Source organism: Macaca nemestrina, chromosome 1 (assembly GCF_043159975.1).
Source record: "Macaca nemestrina isolate mMacNem1 chromosome 1, mMacNem.hap1, whole genome shotgun sequence".
NCBI lineage: Eukaryota > Metazoa > Chordata > Mammalia > Primates > Cercopithecidae > Macaca > Macaca nemestrina.
In genome coordinates, this window is record NC_092125.1 from 141256592 (window position 1) to 141273866 (window position 17275).

The following is a 17275-nucleotide window of genomic DNA, read 5'->3' on the forward strand; positions in this document are numbered from 1 at the left end:
TAAATGGCAACGAATGGATTAACAAAATGTGGAATAGCCATACAATGAAATATTATGCAACAACAAAAAGAAATGAAGTACAGAATGAAGATTAATTTAAACTGGTTTCTCCCATTATTTAGCTGATGACAATTCTGAGTTAAAACATGAATCCCCAAGATGTTCTGTTCTAAAAAAACAATTTGACCAAATACAAGTTACTATGGTCTGAATGTTTGTGTACCCCATCTCCAAAATTCATATGATGAAACTTAATCCCCAATGTGGTGGTATGAAGAGGTGGGACATTTGAGAGATGATTAGGTCATGAGGGCTCCATCCTCACGAATGAGATTAGTGCTCTTATAAAAAAGACCCAAGAAAGTTTGTTAATCCCTTTTGCCATGTGAGGACACAGAGGAGATGCTGTCTTCAAGTAACTAACCCCCACCAGGCACTGAATCTGCTGGCACCTTGATCTTGGACTTCCCAGGCTCCCGAACTGTGATCAATACGTTTCTGTTGTTCACCAATTACCCAGTCTAAGGTATTTTGTTATAGCAGCCCAAATGGACTAAGACATAAGCCATGAGAATAAAAACAGTTATGATGTTATATTTTTATAAATATACATAAAGTTTCACATACCAACAATACAGAAATCAGTACATAGCAATGGTTCTCAACAGGGGGCAATCAGAACCTCCAGAGGACATCTGGCAATGTCTGGAGATATTTCGGTCTCAACTAAACATCCTAAAATGCACAGCATTGTCCCCACAACAAATAATTATACAACCTGAAATGCCAATAGTGCCACTACTGAGAAATCCTGGAATAGACTAATTCATTTAAATTACTACAGAGCACACCGTTTCCCCTTTCTCAGGATCAGTCTTAGCTTAATGCTTAGCCTCTATCACTACTAAGCTTCTAATATTAACACTTAGCCTCCATTAACACTAATTACTAAGATAATTTGCAATTTAAGTGAATGGATTTTTCTTATCAGGTTACAAAATACATATGAAAATATATTAAATAAAAACACACATGTTAAAAATAAGCAATTACATATTAGACTTACATGAATAAAGAAAGCACTTACTGTAAAAACGTTCTAAATTCTAAAGCTTCAACATTCTCCACAGCAACAGGCTCCTGATTTGTTAAACTATTTGATGTCTGTCCAAGAGTATGAAAATAGAAGTCAGGAACTCTTGCTAAAAGGACTGCTTTGTGTGCTTTGAACAAAGTACAACCCACAGAGAAGGTAACATCTGTATGGAATTCTTCCCTTAGAAGCCTATAAGGAATAAAAAGGAATCATAGTTTAATTAGTGATGCTAAGAAACATATACATATTTTTATAAAGTAGGTTTAAAAATAACACACAAGCTAAAAAATACAGAGGCAACATAAAGTTAATATAAAAATGAGTTTGTCCTCAGTTCATTCCAAAGAACATTGTTTAATATTGGCTTAGAGCCTAATTTTCTAAAATTCATAGTGAAAACAAAGATAATTTCACTAAAAGAGTAAGACTACTGTTTCAAAATATTTTTTCTTATGAATTCCTTCTGATAATAAAAAAATCATTTTCTGCTACTTATGTTGATTTGTCTTTAGATGTACTTTAGATTTATTTTTAAAATGCAAAGTTGACATGATCTTTAATTATTTAAAAGAATCCATTTTTTAAAATCTTACTTAAATTGAAGCCAAAAAAAAAAGTTAATAGTCAATGACAGCAACAAACCACACATGTCAGTAGAAAATTCAGGTTAGAAACTGGTACTTAGTTCTGGATAATGTTAATTACCAAGTCGGAAATCCAGGTGTGGCTGTCAAAAATGTGACAGTCTCTTTTCCAGTCTCCCACTCCCACAAATAGAATTATGCTCTAATCTATCCTTAAATGATGGATTCATGAGGTAAACCCTTTCAAATCCCTTTGCTAATGTACAGACATAGTTACTGTAAAGCCCACTGATTACACGTATCCATGAGTGATAGAAATCAACATAATAGAAAATGTCATAATATAATCTTTTGTCTCTCTGCAGTAACTATATATTTTACTCTCTAAATATTAAATAATACTTCATATCACTATAGCAATATCATCAGCAAGGTACGTATTCTCAGAGGACTTCTGTATTACAGGATATATAAAACTGGCAATCACAACAGTACACTACAGGAGGTACAAGTAACGGATAAAGATATCCATTACAGTGAAAGCTTAGAAAGTTGCCAATGACACTCATACTCCCCCAGCACCAAGTTAATGGCTCCTTCCTCTAATCCCATCAGACTCAGCGCATACCTCTATTATAGTATTTCTGTGACTCCCCAAGGGCAAAAACTGTATCTTCAGTATACAGCAAGAGTTCAATATCTGCTTATTGAATGATCCTATTTTACCCTAGACAAAACAAATGCTTCAGAGCACAAAAGCTTTCAAACCTTGAAAATAATGGCCAAACAGGTGCATCTTAGTTTGGTCAATATTTTCAATAAATTATTTTCATAAGTAATTTTTAAAGTTACACAAAAATGTGTTGGGCTCTCAAACTTTAATTGAAACAGAAACTGTATAAACACTCAATTTGTTCCTTCCTCCCACCCTCCTTCCCCCATCCCACCCCTCAAGTGAATAAGGAAGCACTGCAACTGGTAGCCATACAACCATTGGCAGGAAATCCACCTTGCTGCTAATGGATGCTCATGAGTACTTGCTAAATGGGGGGGAAAAAAAGTGTGTATAAAATTGTTAATGTGAAAATACAGTGCTTTTTATTTGATAGAACCACTTTTATCAGTTTCAAGTATATTTTATATCTGTTACAAATCTGAAAATCTGATTCAGACTGGCTTAAACATTAGGGAGTTTACTGGCTCATAGAATAGTAAAGTCCAGAGGAAGGACAGATTGGAGCAAAGTCTCAATGATGCCAAGGCCCAGCTTCTTTCCATCTCATATCTTTGCCAACTACTGTATTCACCTATCGTAGTCCATTTGTGCTGCTGTAACAGAATACCACAGGATAGGTAATTTATAATTAACAAACATTTATTGGTTCACAGTTCTGGAGGCGGGGAAGTCCAACATTAAGGTGCTACCATCTGCAAGGGTAAGTCATCACACGGTAGAAGGATAAAGGATAAAAGGGAGCAAGAAGGAGCCAAATTCATCCTTTTATAACACTACCAATCTCACCCACAAGGGTGGAGCCCTCTTGGCTTAATCATTTCTTAAGGGTCCTACCTCTTGATACTGCTACAATGGCAATTAAATTTTTTTTTTTTTTTTTTTTTTTTTTTGAGACAGAGTCTTGCCCTGTTGCCCAGGCTGGAGTGCAGTGGTACCATCTCGGCTCATTGCAACCACCACCACCCGAGCTCAAGGGATCCTCTCACCTCAGCCTCCCAAGTAGCTGGGACCACAGGGAAGCATCATCACACCTGGATAATTTTTGTATCTTTTGGAGAGACAGGATTTTGCCATGTTTCCCTGGCTGGTCTTAAACTCCTGAGTGTTGGGGAAAAGCTGAGTGTCAGGAAAAAAGCTGAGGCAGGGCCTGCATATCTGACATAATGTAAAAGAATCTTGGAACATGTCTGGGGTCCAGCGTCTAAAACCCCTCGTTGCCTTTGGAACACCAAGCTCTGTGCCGAAGGGTGGAAGGCTGCCCTGCTGCACCACAATCTAAGCCCAGGGCATTAAACCCCTCATGGCTTGGATGGAATCCAGGGCTCAGAGCATAAAACCCCTCATGGTCTCTGGCTCCTTGCTTCTAGCACTCCCAGGCTCATAGATCAATTGTATCCTAAACTAGACGAACATGTTTCCCATTATCTCAAGTAGCAGAACATGTTCCATGTGCTTCAAAGAAAATGCTAAACCGTCACAACTGTAGATCATGCACTTGATACACTGCTTTCTTTCAACCCCCACATCCTTAGCATCTGCTTGTTTGATCGCCAATAAATAGTGAAGGCTTCCAGAGTTCAGGGCCCTCACGGCCCCCATACTAGTGTTGCCACCTGGTCCCACTTTATGTCTTATCTCATTCTTTTGACTCCACCGAACTTCATAGCCCCCAAGGCCTGGTGTTGGGTCTGATCACCCCAACACTGAGCTCAAGCAATCCGTCCCCCTGAGCCTCCCAAAGTGCTGGGATTGCAGGAATAAGCCACCTGCCTAGCCTGTAAATTATTATTATTTTTTAGATGGAGTCTCATTCTCACCCAGGCTGGAGTGCAGTGGTGTGATCTTGGCTCACTGCAACCTCTACCTCCTGGGTTCAAGCGATTCTCCTGCCTCAGCCTCCTGAGTAGCTGGGAGTACAGATGCGTGCCACCATGCCAGGCTAATTTTTGTATTTTTACTAGGGATAGGGTTTCACTATGTTGGCCAGGCTGGTCTCGAACTCCTGACCTCAAGTGATCTGCTTGCCCTGGCCTCCCAAAGTGCTGGGATTACAGGCATAAGCCACCATGCCCAGCCAGGCCATAAATTTCAACATGAGTTTTGAGAGGACAAACATTCAAACTGTAGCGTAACTTACCTAAAGCAAGTTAGATTGCTGATAAAACCCAGTTATCACTAAACATTTACCGAGCAAATACTATGTACTAAGCACTGGAAACACAAAGATGACTAAAACATAATACCTATCCTCAGGGAGTTTACAGTATAGTAGGGAAGCCAGGTCTGAAAATTAAAGTGTGTGATATATTCAATAGCATAAGTAAATTTTGTTCAGGGACAAACAAAAGAGGAGACCTCATAGAGGCATGAAAACCAAATGGGATTTTAAATACTGAGTAAGAGCTGGTAAGGGAAGTAAGGCAAGGTAAGTGCCTGGCTCCATGTTCCTTACAAAGATACGTGTGAGTGTGGAACTATACATCAGTCAGCATAAAGTATTGAGAGGGTGTGAAATGGCAGATGAAGCTGCAGAGATAAAGATGAATAAGAGGCAAAGAGCTTAACTGTATCTTACAGTGAAAGAGGAGTCACAAAATTGTGTGTGCTGAACCTCTATTAACCTCAACAGGGAAGGCAACAGGCTCAAGAGGCTGAAGAGACCCAGAGCCAGCAAATGAGACATAGACTTTTATCAGGGGTTTACATACAGGGGAGAGAGTCCAGTGATGGCAGGCCAGACAAGGTATCCACCTTACCTACAGTCCAGTGGTGACGGACTGGGAAGGAAAACTGCAAACCCTTGCAAGCAGCATAGAAGTTTATACAGCATTTTCACTTAACCCCCTTCCCTTAATGTCCTCCACATTATGTATGTCCTCTACATTCCCTTAATGTCCTGGCAATCTTCATAGACCCCTCCCCACCCCCCCCAAAACTCACAGCTTCAATCCCCTTTACAGCCTGTGTTCCACAGTATGGGCCCAGGAGCTCAGATGTTCCTCACAGACAAAGAACTAATCTCCGGGATGGCGACTCCCAGATTCCCTAGCTCGCAACACACGCAGGTACATCCACCGTACAGGGTCATTTTAAGGTTATGCCTACATTATTGCTATCAGGCGTGTTTGCCCTGTAACTGGTTTGAAACAATGGCAAATTTATTTTTCAAAATATATAAATTTGTGTAGAAGAGGAGTCAGATGAAAATGAGAATGAAGATGAGAAAACTACCACACAGATGAATGAAGCCAGAAGAGGATCAATGGTGATAAAGAGGGGATGACATTAAAATATATTTAGGTAATAAAATTGGCAGGAGTTGGTAAAATTGGCATGGAAGGGAATAACTTGGATCTCTCTCATATTTGGATAACTGGGTGCTAGTGATACTACCAATCTGCTAGTCCAACTTCCCTCCTCTACTCCAGACACATTTCCAGTTGTTTCCTGGATATAGGTAGCTGGACATTCATTATACACCTCCCTTTCAGGCAAGATCGGGCTTGTTCAGGGTGGTATGGTAGTAGCCTAAATGCTTCCCTTTCAAATATCCTAAGATTTGGGGCCATTTTCAGGTAAAGGGAACTTTACCCTGTTCCCCAGCATGTCATCAGTCACCAAGCCTATCAATTGTTCCATTTCCACTGCCATTATGTATCCCTGGACTGCTATAAAATCTCCCAGCAGCTGGTCCCATTTCCAATTTCCCTTTCCTTAAATTCCAGATCCAAATGTGTTAATTCCCTATTTTAAAAACACTGATGTTTCTCCACTGCTTCTAGAATACATCACAAACATTTCACTGGAGAAAGAAAGCCCCTATGATCTAGTCTTAGTCTACCCACTCACCCTTACCTACTGTAACTTTGATTGCCTGCCATACAGTCTCCTTCCAAATAAAGCTACCAAATTCAATTATTACTTATATGTGGCCCTGGTTTGTACCACATGCCCCTACATCCTAATCACATCTGAATGGACAATGGACTGAACCAAGGTTAGCCACTGGCCAATGTAGTAGTCAAGCAGGAGAACCTGAGCAAAGATGTTCTATAACAAACACAAACCAACTGATGGCACTGAAGAGCATTCTTAAGCAAATCTATGGTAGAAAAAGAAATAGGCAAGGAGAGAAGAGGAGATGAAGGTGCAAAGTTAACTGGAAGATCAGTTTACTGTAGAGGAGGCAGACTGCTTGGGTTCATATTCTGGTTATGTGACCCTGGGCAAGTCACTTGAAAGTCTCTGGAGCCAGATTGTCAAGGTTCTTATTCTGACTCCATCACTTTTTTTTTTTTTTGAGACAGAGTCTTGCTCTGATGCCCAGACTGGAAGGCAGTGGCTCAATCTCAGCTCGCTGCAATCTCCACCTACCAGGTTCAAACAATTCTCCTGCCCCAGCCTCACAAGTAGCTGGGACTACAGGTGCCACCATCATCTCTTTTTTTTAACATTCAGTTTCCTTATGTGTTAAATAAGAATAACAAGGCTTACCTCACAGGATTCATGAGAGAAGTAAGTAAAACATTTCATGTAAGCCCAGTGTATAGCAAATAGTAGGATGGCAATAGATATTAGTTTTGTTTTTTTACAACTGCCCTGAATAACAGTCCATTTGTCGATGTGGTCTTATTGTATGACTGTTATATCCCAAACAACTTTCCGGTTGTACATTGGAACCAGCTTTTTGAGGGCTAAAACTGTCTCCCACTTTTCCTCACTTCTCTACATATCTTATCACGTCAGGTAACCTAGGAGTGTCTCTGTTCCTTACTCTTTGGCAGAGTCTAACACGACTTGCTTTCTCAAAATCAATCAAGCTCTTTCAAATTTCTGTGCTTCCGTAAAAGTTATTCCCCTTGTGTAGATATCCTCTACCTCTCCCTTCCCAATCTTTGCCTAATCAATTCTTAACCAATCCCTAAGAGCTCGCTCAAATGTCACCCTATAAAGTCTTCTCAACTCACCCCACCACAACTATCACTTTTGTTTAGCCATTACCTCTCACTAGAGTGTAAGAACAAACAACATTAACCTTTATTACTTAAGACCTAGTACTGGGCTAGGTACGTGGTCGGTGCTAGATACTTCGTATTTGTAAAAGAAAAAAGTAGAATGCTGCACAACTTTTAGTTATTAGAATAAATAAATGACATTGCTATGCTTGGAGAAAATTTAGTATAACGTTTAAGGTAGTTGGGTGAGACTTTTTGTTTTGTTTTTAAAAAAATCTTGCTATATATATTTTTCTTTGTTTATAATAAGAATTTGGGAGTTCTGAGTCCTACCCTCAGTTGTAACTAAGATGAGGATAAATCGTTCACTAGCAATACTTCAACCTCATTTTCTTCATATAAATTAGATGTGTTACCCTAGAAACGTTAACAACTTCAGTATTATTTCTTCCATCTTTTTCATCAGTCCCTCCCTGGTAGAGACAAAGTAGCTTCCCCAGTAGATAGTCCTAAATTCAAGGGAAATGTTTTTTACTTTGATAAATTCTGTTTATAGCTACCGGAGCCTTAAGTACGGGTGAGTTTTTGACAGAAAGCACTTTAAAATGTAGAATCCTGGCTGGGCGCGGTGGCTCACGCCTGTAATCCCAGCATTTTGGGAGGCCGAGGCAGGCGGATCACTTGTGGTCAGGAGTTCGTGACTAGCCTGGCCAACATGATGAAACCCAGTCTCTACTAAAAATACAAAAATTAGCTGGGCGTAGTGGCAGGTGCCTGTAATCCAAGCTACTGGGGAGGCTGAAGCAGGAGGACTGCTTGAACCCGGGAGGTGGAGGTTGCAGTGAGCCAAGATCCCGCCACTGCACTGGGTCCAGCCTGGGCGACAGAGCAAGACTCTGTCTCAAAAAAAAAAAAAAAAAAAAAAAAAAAAAATAGAATGCTGCACAACTTTTAGTTATTAGTAATTATGTTTACTTCAGTGGTTCTCATAGTCACCCTAGCCAGCAGCATTAGCATCACCTGGGGCCTTGTTAGAAATCGAAAATTTCGGTCCCAACTCAGACCAACTGAATCAGAACTATGGTCTGGGACCCAGTAAACCTGTGTTTTAACAAGTTCCTCCAGGTGATTCTGATGCACACTGAAATATAAGAATCAATGTCTTGCTGGAAATTAGGTCATATTTCTAAGCTTCATTTTCTTTGCAAGCTGAAATTACTTTAACGGGATTCCCAATAACCCGAGATGGATATCCATGAGGCTTACAAAGGTTAAATGTCAGGACGACCCTCCATTTGCTTTGGTCCTGACAGGAGCTGGGAGTTGCTGGGAGCTACAGAGAGCTCTAGGTGGAGAGAGGAAGCCAGGTCGCAGTCAGGAAGCATTTCTGGTAAACTGTTTAACTAGACCTCAGAAGAGACCTCCAAGACTATAGTATTGCTGTTTCATTTCAAATAATCATTTTCCTAATTTTATTCTTTTTCCTAAAATTGTATAAACTTATTTTAAAAATTGTGTTCAGGACCTGGATCCACCCCGACCTTAGTGATATGAAACAACTAAGCGTGCCTATGTTAAGATATTTCTGGCAAACTGGTGCCGCACATAATTAAGCTTTTTTGTTTTCCTTTTGAATCTGGTACATGGTGTCGAGGTGCTCCGCATTGGTTATTCCAGGGCGAACGAAGCCACTTTCGGAATAGTGGGGAGACTGACGAACGACCCGCAGTCTCCTGAGGCGAGGAGAACCAAGTGCTGAGGCAGGGGGAGGCAGAGCCGAAAGAAGCCACAGCTTCGGGGCGGAGGTGGGCGATTTAGGAACTGAAGCAGCCAGAGTTCCCGCCTCCTCCTACCTGAGCAAATCCTGGCTGAGCTGCTCCGACACCGTCGCCTTCAGCCGGCGCCGCTCACACGGCCCCTTCCTTTGCAACCCCTTACTGCAAACTCCAGCGGACCCCAGAAGTACCACGGGGGCCGAGCTGCCTTCCCCACAGCGAGCCATGTCTCACAGAGGTACGGCGCCCTGGAGGCCCAGTACTTGGCCTCACTTGCCCCGCCCAGGAGGAAGAAGGGGGCGTTTCCAACCGAACGCTCGGCTCCTACCCAAATCCGCCCCCTAGGGTAAAAGGTTGACGCCTCTTGTCGGTTTGTAGACGGTCTCACAGAGCAGCCGGACCGCGGTGGGGAGCCTCAGAGGCCCACAACCAAGCCGGCTCGTGACCCGGGAAGAGCGTGCGCAGGCGTACTCGCTCTGTTTACTTCTGCCTGCGGGCACCCCGCCTCCCATGGCTCCGGCGCGGACCATCCTGCGGGGCAAACCAGTCCTCAGGCTCCTTATCCCCTCCCCTCTACTTTCCCTTCCGGTTGGTGTTCATTCATTCAGTGTTTTACCGAAGCAGTTCAAATCAGCACATGCAGCCTTTGTATGCGTCTTCCTGACAGGTCTACACTTTTTCCAGCGAAAGACTGGGCGAGTCACACATCCTCACTTACCTGGCTTCTTAACCCTGAGGTATAAATGTTTGGGGCAAGAAAAATTGGCGATGGGAGGGGTAGGGGAAGACCTTCATAAACTGCCAGTCAGAACAATTCTGAGTCCAATATAAGAGGTACTTACAGCATCTAGAAGGCCCCATCCCCTTCGTATCCGCGGAGTCGCTCATAAGCTTTTGGACTTGATCGGAGAAAGCTCAGTTAATAGGACGGGGCTTTGCATATAATGCCCTAACGTTTATGACCAAGAAGGGAGAAATAGGTAAGGGGCAAAGTCTTTGAGCAGTGAAGTGGTGGATGGATGAAATATAGAATTCTTTTTTGTTCCAAAGAAAGTAGCAAACGTGATTATCATTTAAGGTTTTGGTATTTATTTTTTATTTGATTACTGCCTCCAAAAGAAGAAAACTCAGTAGTTCTGCTTTGGGCCGGGCAAGTCCCATCTACTTGGGAAGAAGAGGCGGAATGATGACTTGAGCCCGGGAGGTCGAGGCTGCAGTGGGCTATGATTGCACCACTGCACTCCAGCCTGAGCAGCACAGCAAGACCCTGTCTCCAAAAAAAAAAAAAAAAAAAATTCTGTTTCATTCACAAACTCTACGCACAAGGTGAAGATAAGGAATTGCTTGGAAAATATATTGACCAGCTTGCGGTGGCTCACACCTGTAATCCCAGCACTTTGGGAGGCCAAGGCGGGAGGATCATTTGAGCCCAGGAATTCAAGACCAGCCTGGGCAACATAAGGAGACCCTATCTCTACCAAAAAAAAAAAAAAAAAAGGAGGTGGGGAGAGGAATATATGGTCTTTGTATTTGTACCATAAGATTGGCCAAGAAGTAACCATTTCTTCAGATAATGCCCTCTCTCAAATATTTGGACATCTTAATTCTGAAAAATATAACTGGATAATTGATTTTTTAAATTCCCAAATGCTTGGATCGATAATTGATTCTTAATTATTCCTGTAGAAAAGAGGGGTGTCAAAGATAACATAATAGTAGATTATATTTGAATCCTTATTATGTGATAAACGCTACTCTATTTGCTCTGTGTGTTTTAACTCAGTTAATCCTTATAACAACCATTTAGCTAGGTACTGTCTTCAGACCTAATTTACAGATGAGGAAGCTGAGGCATACAAAGGATAGGTAACTTGGCCAAGGTCACACAATGTCATATATCACACTATAATATATGGTGTGTTACACCATAATAATGGTATATTATAACCCAGACAGTATTTATCTTTTATTTTTTGACTGGCAAATTTAGTCAATTTATATACACTCTTGGTAGGAATGTAAATTGGTGCAGCCATTATGGAAAACACTATGGAGGTTCCTCAAAAAATTAAAAATAGAACTATGACGTGATCCAACAAACCCTCTTCAGGTATATACCAAGGAAATGAAATTAGCACCTCATAGAGATATGGGCACTTTCATATTTGTTGCAGCATTATTCACAATAGCTAAGATATAGAAACAACCTAATTGTCCCTAGGATAGATTAATGGATAATGTTGTATATATACAATGGAATAATATTCATTCTTAAAAGAGAAGATCCTGCCATTTGTGACAACATGGATGAACCTGGAGGACGTAAAGTTGAGTAAAATTCGCCAGGCACAGAAAGACAAATACTGCCTCACGCCTGTAATCCCAGCAGCTTAGGAGGCCAAGGTGGGCAGATCACGAGGTCAGGAGATCGAGACCATCCTGACTAACATGGTGAAACCCTGTCTCTCCTAAAAATACAAAAAAAGTTAGCCAGGTGTGGTGGCGGGTACCTGTAGTCCCAGCTACTCAGGAAGCTGAGGCAGGAGAATGGTGTGAACCCGGGAGGTGGAGCTTGCAGTGAGCCGAGATCGCCACTGCACTCCAGCCTGGGTGACAGAGCCAGACTCCATCTCAAAAAAAAAAGACAAATACTGCATACATACTCTCATATATAGGATCTTTTTAAAAGTACGTAAACAGTAGAAAGGTGGTTGGGGAAATTGCATTTATGTAGGATGAGTAAGTATAGAGATCTAATGTACAGCATGAGAACTATAGGTAATAATATTTGTTGTATACTAGAAATTTGCTAAGTGATTAGATTTTAGGTGCTCATACCACAAAAAAGTAACTGTGTGGTGAGAGGGAAAAAAAGTATGTGTGATGATATGTGCTTGACTATATCGTTTTACTCTGTATGTCAAAACATCATGTTGTATACCTTAAATATCTACAGGTTAAAAAAAAAAATGAAAAAAACACCCAGGCAGTCTAGCACCAGACTCCCTTCAAAGCCCTGCTGGATTTCTACCAGGCCTCTTTATCATCTGATAAAGTAACAACTAGGCTACTCTCTGGTTGCAAATGGGTGACAGAATGATTTCTGATTCATGTTTTATCTTAAAACAACTTAAGTTAGGCCGGGTGTGGTGGTTCATGCCTGTAATCCCAACACATTGGAAGGCCGAGTCGGGCAGATCACTTGAGGTCAGGAATTTGAGACCAGCCTGGCCAACATGGCGAAACCCCAGTTCTACTAAAAATACCAAAATTAGCCAGGTGTGATGGTGCGTGCCTGTGGTCCCAGCTACTTGGGAGACTGGGGCAGGAGAATCACTTAACTGTATCATTTCACTGCAGAGGTTGCAGTGAGCCGAGATCGTGCGACTGCACTCCAGCCTGGGTGACAGAGCAAGACTCCGTCTCAAGAAAGATATGTAAAAATAAAAAAACTTAAGGTAGCTTAGGCAGCTATGTGAAATGATTAAAGAATAAGTAAGTACTCCCTTAAAAAAACAAAACATGGCTGGGCATGGTAGCTCACACCTGTAATTCCAGCACTGGGAAGTTGAGGTGGGAGGATTGCTTGAGGCCAGGAGTTCAAGGCTGCAGTAAGTTATGATCACATTGCAGCACTGCAGTACTTAGCCTGGGCAATAGAACAAGATTGTCTCTAAAAAAAAAAAAAAAAAAAAAAAAATCTTGTCTTTGATGCTTCACATTCTACCATTAGATAATTTAACTTAAAGCATTATTTTTATTTTAATTCATCTCTATAGTTATTTATCCCTAATGTGAGTGGGGTTTTCAGATGTTCTTCCTGAAAGCATTTTTGATCAGGAGGAAAAGAGAGTTTAAGGAACTAGCGGTGGGAGCTGTGAAGGTAAACATGGCTAAACTCGTAATTTGGTTTAGGGTTATCTTTAACTGTGATCTTAATGTGTGAAAAATAAATGTAGGTAAAATTGCCTTGGAAGAAAAAACTTCTTTCAAGAACTTCAATCTCATGAAAACAAACCCATTTTTGATGCATTATTTCTCCCTCTTTAAAAATGTTTAGGCTGAGCTTGGTGGTTCACACCAGTAATCCCAACATTTTGGGAGTCTGAGGTGGGAGGATTGCTTGAGCCCAGGAGTCCAAGAACAGCCTTGGCAGCATAGCAAGTCCTCGTCTCTACTTACTTACTTACGAAATAAATAAATAAATAAATAAATAAATAAATAAATAAATAAATAAAATTAAAGCCAGGTGTGGTGGCACATGCCTGTAGTCCTAGCTACTCAGGAGGCTGAGGCGGAAGGATCACCTAAACCAGGGGTTAGAGGCTTCAGTGAGCCCTGATTGTGCCTCTGCACTTCAGCCTGAGTGACAGAGTGAGACCCTGTTTCAAAACAAAAAGTGAATGTTTTAACAGGAAAAATTTCAAATCACAGCTACTCGGGAGGTTGAGGCAGGAGAATCGCTTGAACCTGGGAGGCAGAGGTTGCAGTGAGCCGAGATGGAGACTCCATCTCAATAAATTTAAAAAAAAAAAAAAAAGCGAAAAGCTTTTCAGAGAGAGAGAGATCTTGTCATGTTGTCCAGGCTGACCTTGAACTCCTGGGCTCAAGTGATCTTCCTGCCTCAACCTCCTGAGTAGTTGAAACTATAGGCATGTGCCACCATGCCCAGCTGAGTAGTGTTTTTGTTGTTGTTGTTGTCGTTGTTGTTGTTTTTAAGAACTATATATAAAAATTCGCTGACCATGGTGGTGCCCACCTGTAATCCCAGCACTTTGGAAGGCCCTGCCTGGGGTCTGGAGTTCAAGGCCTGCCTGGCCAACATGGTGAAACCCTGTCTCGACTGAAAATATAAAATTAGCTGGGCGTGGTGGTACAGGCCTGTAATCCCAGGTACTCGGGAGGCTGACGCAGGAGAATTGCTTGAACCTGGGAAGTGGAGGTTGCAGTGAGCCGATTATCAAGCCACTCCACTCCAGCCTGGGTGACAAGAGCGAAACTCCATCTCAAAAAAAAAAAAAAAAAAAAAAACTATATATAAAAATGTAATGGATAGGACAGCTAAATATAAAGAGTGAAATTATATACTACTTGAAATAAAGTGGGTAAATTCCTTTTTACCTTGGAAAAAAGAATGAATGTGTATATGTATATGTGTGTATTCCACATATTCCATGTACTCAGATCACCCCTTCTTAAACATAAGGTAACATGCATACTATATATTTACCATTCTGCATCTTGTTTTTCCTCATTTAACAGTATATACTAGAGTGTTCTGCCTGCTTCCAGATGAGCAAGGAGACTCGTGGTCTGGTTCTTGGACTTCCCTAACAGCATGGCCCCTAAACGCCAGTCTCCACTCCCACTTGAAAAGAAGAAACCAAGACCGCCTCCTGCTCTGGGACCAGAGGACACATCGGCCTCTGCAGGCTTGCTGAAGAAGGGAGAAAAAGAACAGCAAGAAGCAATTGAACACATTGATGAAGTACAAAATGAAATAGACAGACTTAATGAACAAGACAGTGAGGAGATTTTGAAAGTAGAACAGAAATATAACAAACTCTGCCAACCATTTTTTCAGAAGAGGTCAGAATTGATCGCCAAAATACCAGATTTTTGGGTAACAACATTTGTCAACCATCCACAAATGTCTGCACTGCTTGGGGAGGAGGATGAAGAGGCACTGCATTATTTGACCAAAGTTGAAGTGACAGAATTTGAAGATATTAAATCAGGTTACAGAATAGATTTTTATTTTGATGAAAATCCTTACTTTGAAAATAAAGTTTTCTCCAAAGAATTTCATCTGAATGAGAGTGGTGATCCATCTTCAAAGTCCACTGAAATCAAATGGAAATCTGGAAAGGATTTGACGAAACGTTCAAGTCAAACGCAGAATAAAGCCAGCAGGAAGAGGCAGCATGAGGAACCAGAGATCTTCTTTACGTGGTTTACTGACCATTCTGATGCACGTGCTGATAAGTTAGGAGAGGTCATTAAAGATGATATTTGGCCAAACCCATTGCAGTACTACTTGGTTCCTAATATGGATGATGAAGAAGGAGAAGATGATGATGATGATGAAGAGGAGGAAGGATTAGAAGATATTGATGAAGAAGGGGATGAGGATGAAGGTGAAGAAGATGAAGATGATGATGAAGGGGAGGAAGGAGAGGAGGATGAAGGAGAAGATGACGAATAGAACACTGATGGATTCCAACCTTCCTTTTTTAAAATTTTCTCCAGTCCCTGGGAGCAAGTTGCAGTCTTTTTTTTTTTTTTTTTTTTTTTCTTTTTTTGCCTCTTGTGCTCAGTTGCCCTGTTCTTGAGGTCTCTTTTCTCTACTCCATGGTTCTCAACTTATTTGGGGGAAATACCTTGAGCATAATACAATGGAAAAAGAGTGTCTTCCCCTTTCTGTTCGAAGTTCATTTTTATCCCTTCCTGTCTGAACAAAAACTGTACGGAATCAACACAACCTAGCTCTGTGGGAAAGAAGAAAAACCTGCTCCCTTCGCTCTGCTGGAAGCTGGAGGGTGCTAGGCCCCTGTGTCGTAGTGCATAGAATTCTAGCTTTTTTCCTCCTTTCTCTGTATATTGGGCTCAGAGAGTACACTGTGTCTCTATGTAGGTCAAAGGGACAATATGGGCAGTTAGATTTACCAACATGTATCTGTCTACTTTCTCTTGTTTAAAAAAAGAAAAAAAAACTTTAAAAAAATGGGCTTGTAGAACGTCAGCAAAGGGTGGGTTTGAGATGTTTGGGTGGGTTAAGTGGGCATTTTGACAACATGGCTTCTCCTTTGGCATGTTTAATTGTGATATTTGACAGACATCCTTGCAGTTTAAGATAACACTTTTAAAATAAATTCTCTCCTAATGATGACTTGAGTGCTGCCACTCAGTGGGAGACTCAGCAGAACCTGTAGGATCTTATTTGGAATTGACATTCTCTATTGTAATTTTATTCCTGATTATTTTTAAATTTTCTTTTTGTTTCACTGGAAAGGAAAGATGATGCTCGGTTTTAAACGTTAAAAGTGTACAAGTTGCTTTGTTACAATAAAACTAAATGTATACACACACAAAAAAAAAACCAGTATATCCTAGCGGTTATGCCATGCTAATGCAGATCTTTGTCATTTCTTTTTATGGTGGCAATTCCACTACATTTCACTCAACTGCCGTTTTAATTTCTTCTTTGAGTGATTATTCATATCCTTTGCCCATTTTGCTTTTGGTCTTTTCTCTATTTTTAGATGTTGGAGATATTAGTGTTGTCCGTGATATAATTTACAAATACATTTTTCCATTTGTCATTTGTCTTCTGACTTGGCTTGGCTTTTAGTGGGTTTTTTTTTTTTTTTCCTGATGTTTTTGTTTTAATGTAGTCAAATTTTTTCTTTCTTTTTGTTCATTGTTTCTGGACTTTGAGTCATAGGTGGAAAGATTATCCTAACTTCCAGATTGTTAAGGAATTCATACGCTTTTCCCCTAATAATGTGTGATTTCACTTTTTATACATAGCTATTTAATTCATTTGGAATTTATCTTGTTACATAGTATGAAGGAAAGATCCAATTGTATATTTTATTTTTTTCCAAGTGGCTATCTAGTTATCCCAATACCGTTTACTAAAAGTCAACTTTTCCCCTTCTCATTTTAGATGCCACTTTTATCATATGCTAAATTGTTTTCTCCCTTAGTTCTATTTCTGGACTTTCTATTCTATCACATTGTTCAGGCCATCTATTCTTGTGCCAGTATCACAGTTTTAATTATAGAGGCTTTATATACATTGCTTTAAAAAAATTTTTTTCTGGCTGGGTGCAGTGGCTCATGCCTGTAATCTCAGCTCTTTGAGAGGCTGAGGTGGGTGGATCACTTGAGTCCAGGAGTTCGAGACCAGCCTGAGCAACACGGCAAAACCGCATCTTTATCAAAAATAAAAAAGATTAGCCCTGGGTTGCGGCGCACACCTGTGGTCCTGGCTACTTAGGAGGGTGAGGCAGGAGGATCACTTGAGCCCGGGAGGTGGAAGTTGCAGTGAGCTGAGATCACACTTCTGCAAACCAGCCTGGGTGACACAGCAAGATCCTGTCTCAAAAAATACAAAATAAAAAATG

The 17275-nt window shown here is 40.9% G+C and overlaps 2 protein-coding genes across 6 annotated transcripts in view; one reads left to right on the forward strand and one right to left on the reverse strand.

Annotated features, from left to right (window-relative positions):
- The window catches only part of LOC105485386 (BTB domain containing 8), a 98846-nt gene extending 89245 nt beyond the window's left edge, over window positions 1-9601 (reverse strand). The window contains exons 1-2 of one of the 2 annotated variants that reach the window (XM_011747693.2): window positions 9225-9601; window positions 1088-1285 (exon numbers count right to left, since the gene is read on the reverse strand). In XM_011747693.2, the coding sequence (XP_011745995.2) occupies window positions 1088-1285; window positions 9225-9373 (347 nt within the window). In that variant the 5' untranslated portion in view covers window positions 9374-9601. The remainder of the gene's footprint in view (window positions 1-1087; window positions 1286-9224) is intronic. The other variant, XM_011747692.2, reaches the window with a different exon arrangement.
- Window positions 1143-16318, forward strand: SETSI (SET like protein). Of its 4 annotated transcripts, XR_011613537.1 has the most exons (4): window positions 1143-1252; window positions 3070-3116; window positions 5377-5481; window positions 5605-5740. XR_011613537.1 is itself a non-coding variant. In XM_011747695.3 (3 exons), exon 3 carries the CDS (start codon window positions 14485-14487, stop codon window positions 15349-15351), a length of 867 nt encoding a protein of 288 aa, XP_011745997.2. In that variant the 5' UTR covers window positions 1143-1252; window positions 3070-3116; window positions 14409-14484; the 3' UTR covers window positions 15352-16318. The 4 variants fall into 4 exon arrangements, 3 of the variants coding, with proteins under 3 accessions (XP_011745997.2, XP_011745999.2, XP_011745998.2); XM_011747695.3 differs by lacking the exons at window positions 5377-5481; window positions 5605-5740 and adding an exon at window positions 14409-16318; XM_011747697.3 differs by lacking the exons at window positions 3070-3116; window positions 5377-5481; window positions 5605-5740 and adding an exon at window positions 14409-16318 and having other exon boundaries at window positions 1236-1252.
- The last annotated feature ends 957 nt before the right edge of the window (window positions 16319-17275 follow it).

Coding starts and splice junctions, on each gene's coding strand:
- SETSI (XM_011747695.3), top strand. CDS start 14,485: ATGGCCCCTAAACGCCAGTCTCCACTCCCACTTGAAAAGAAGAAACCA.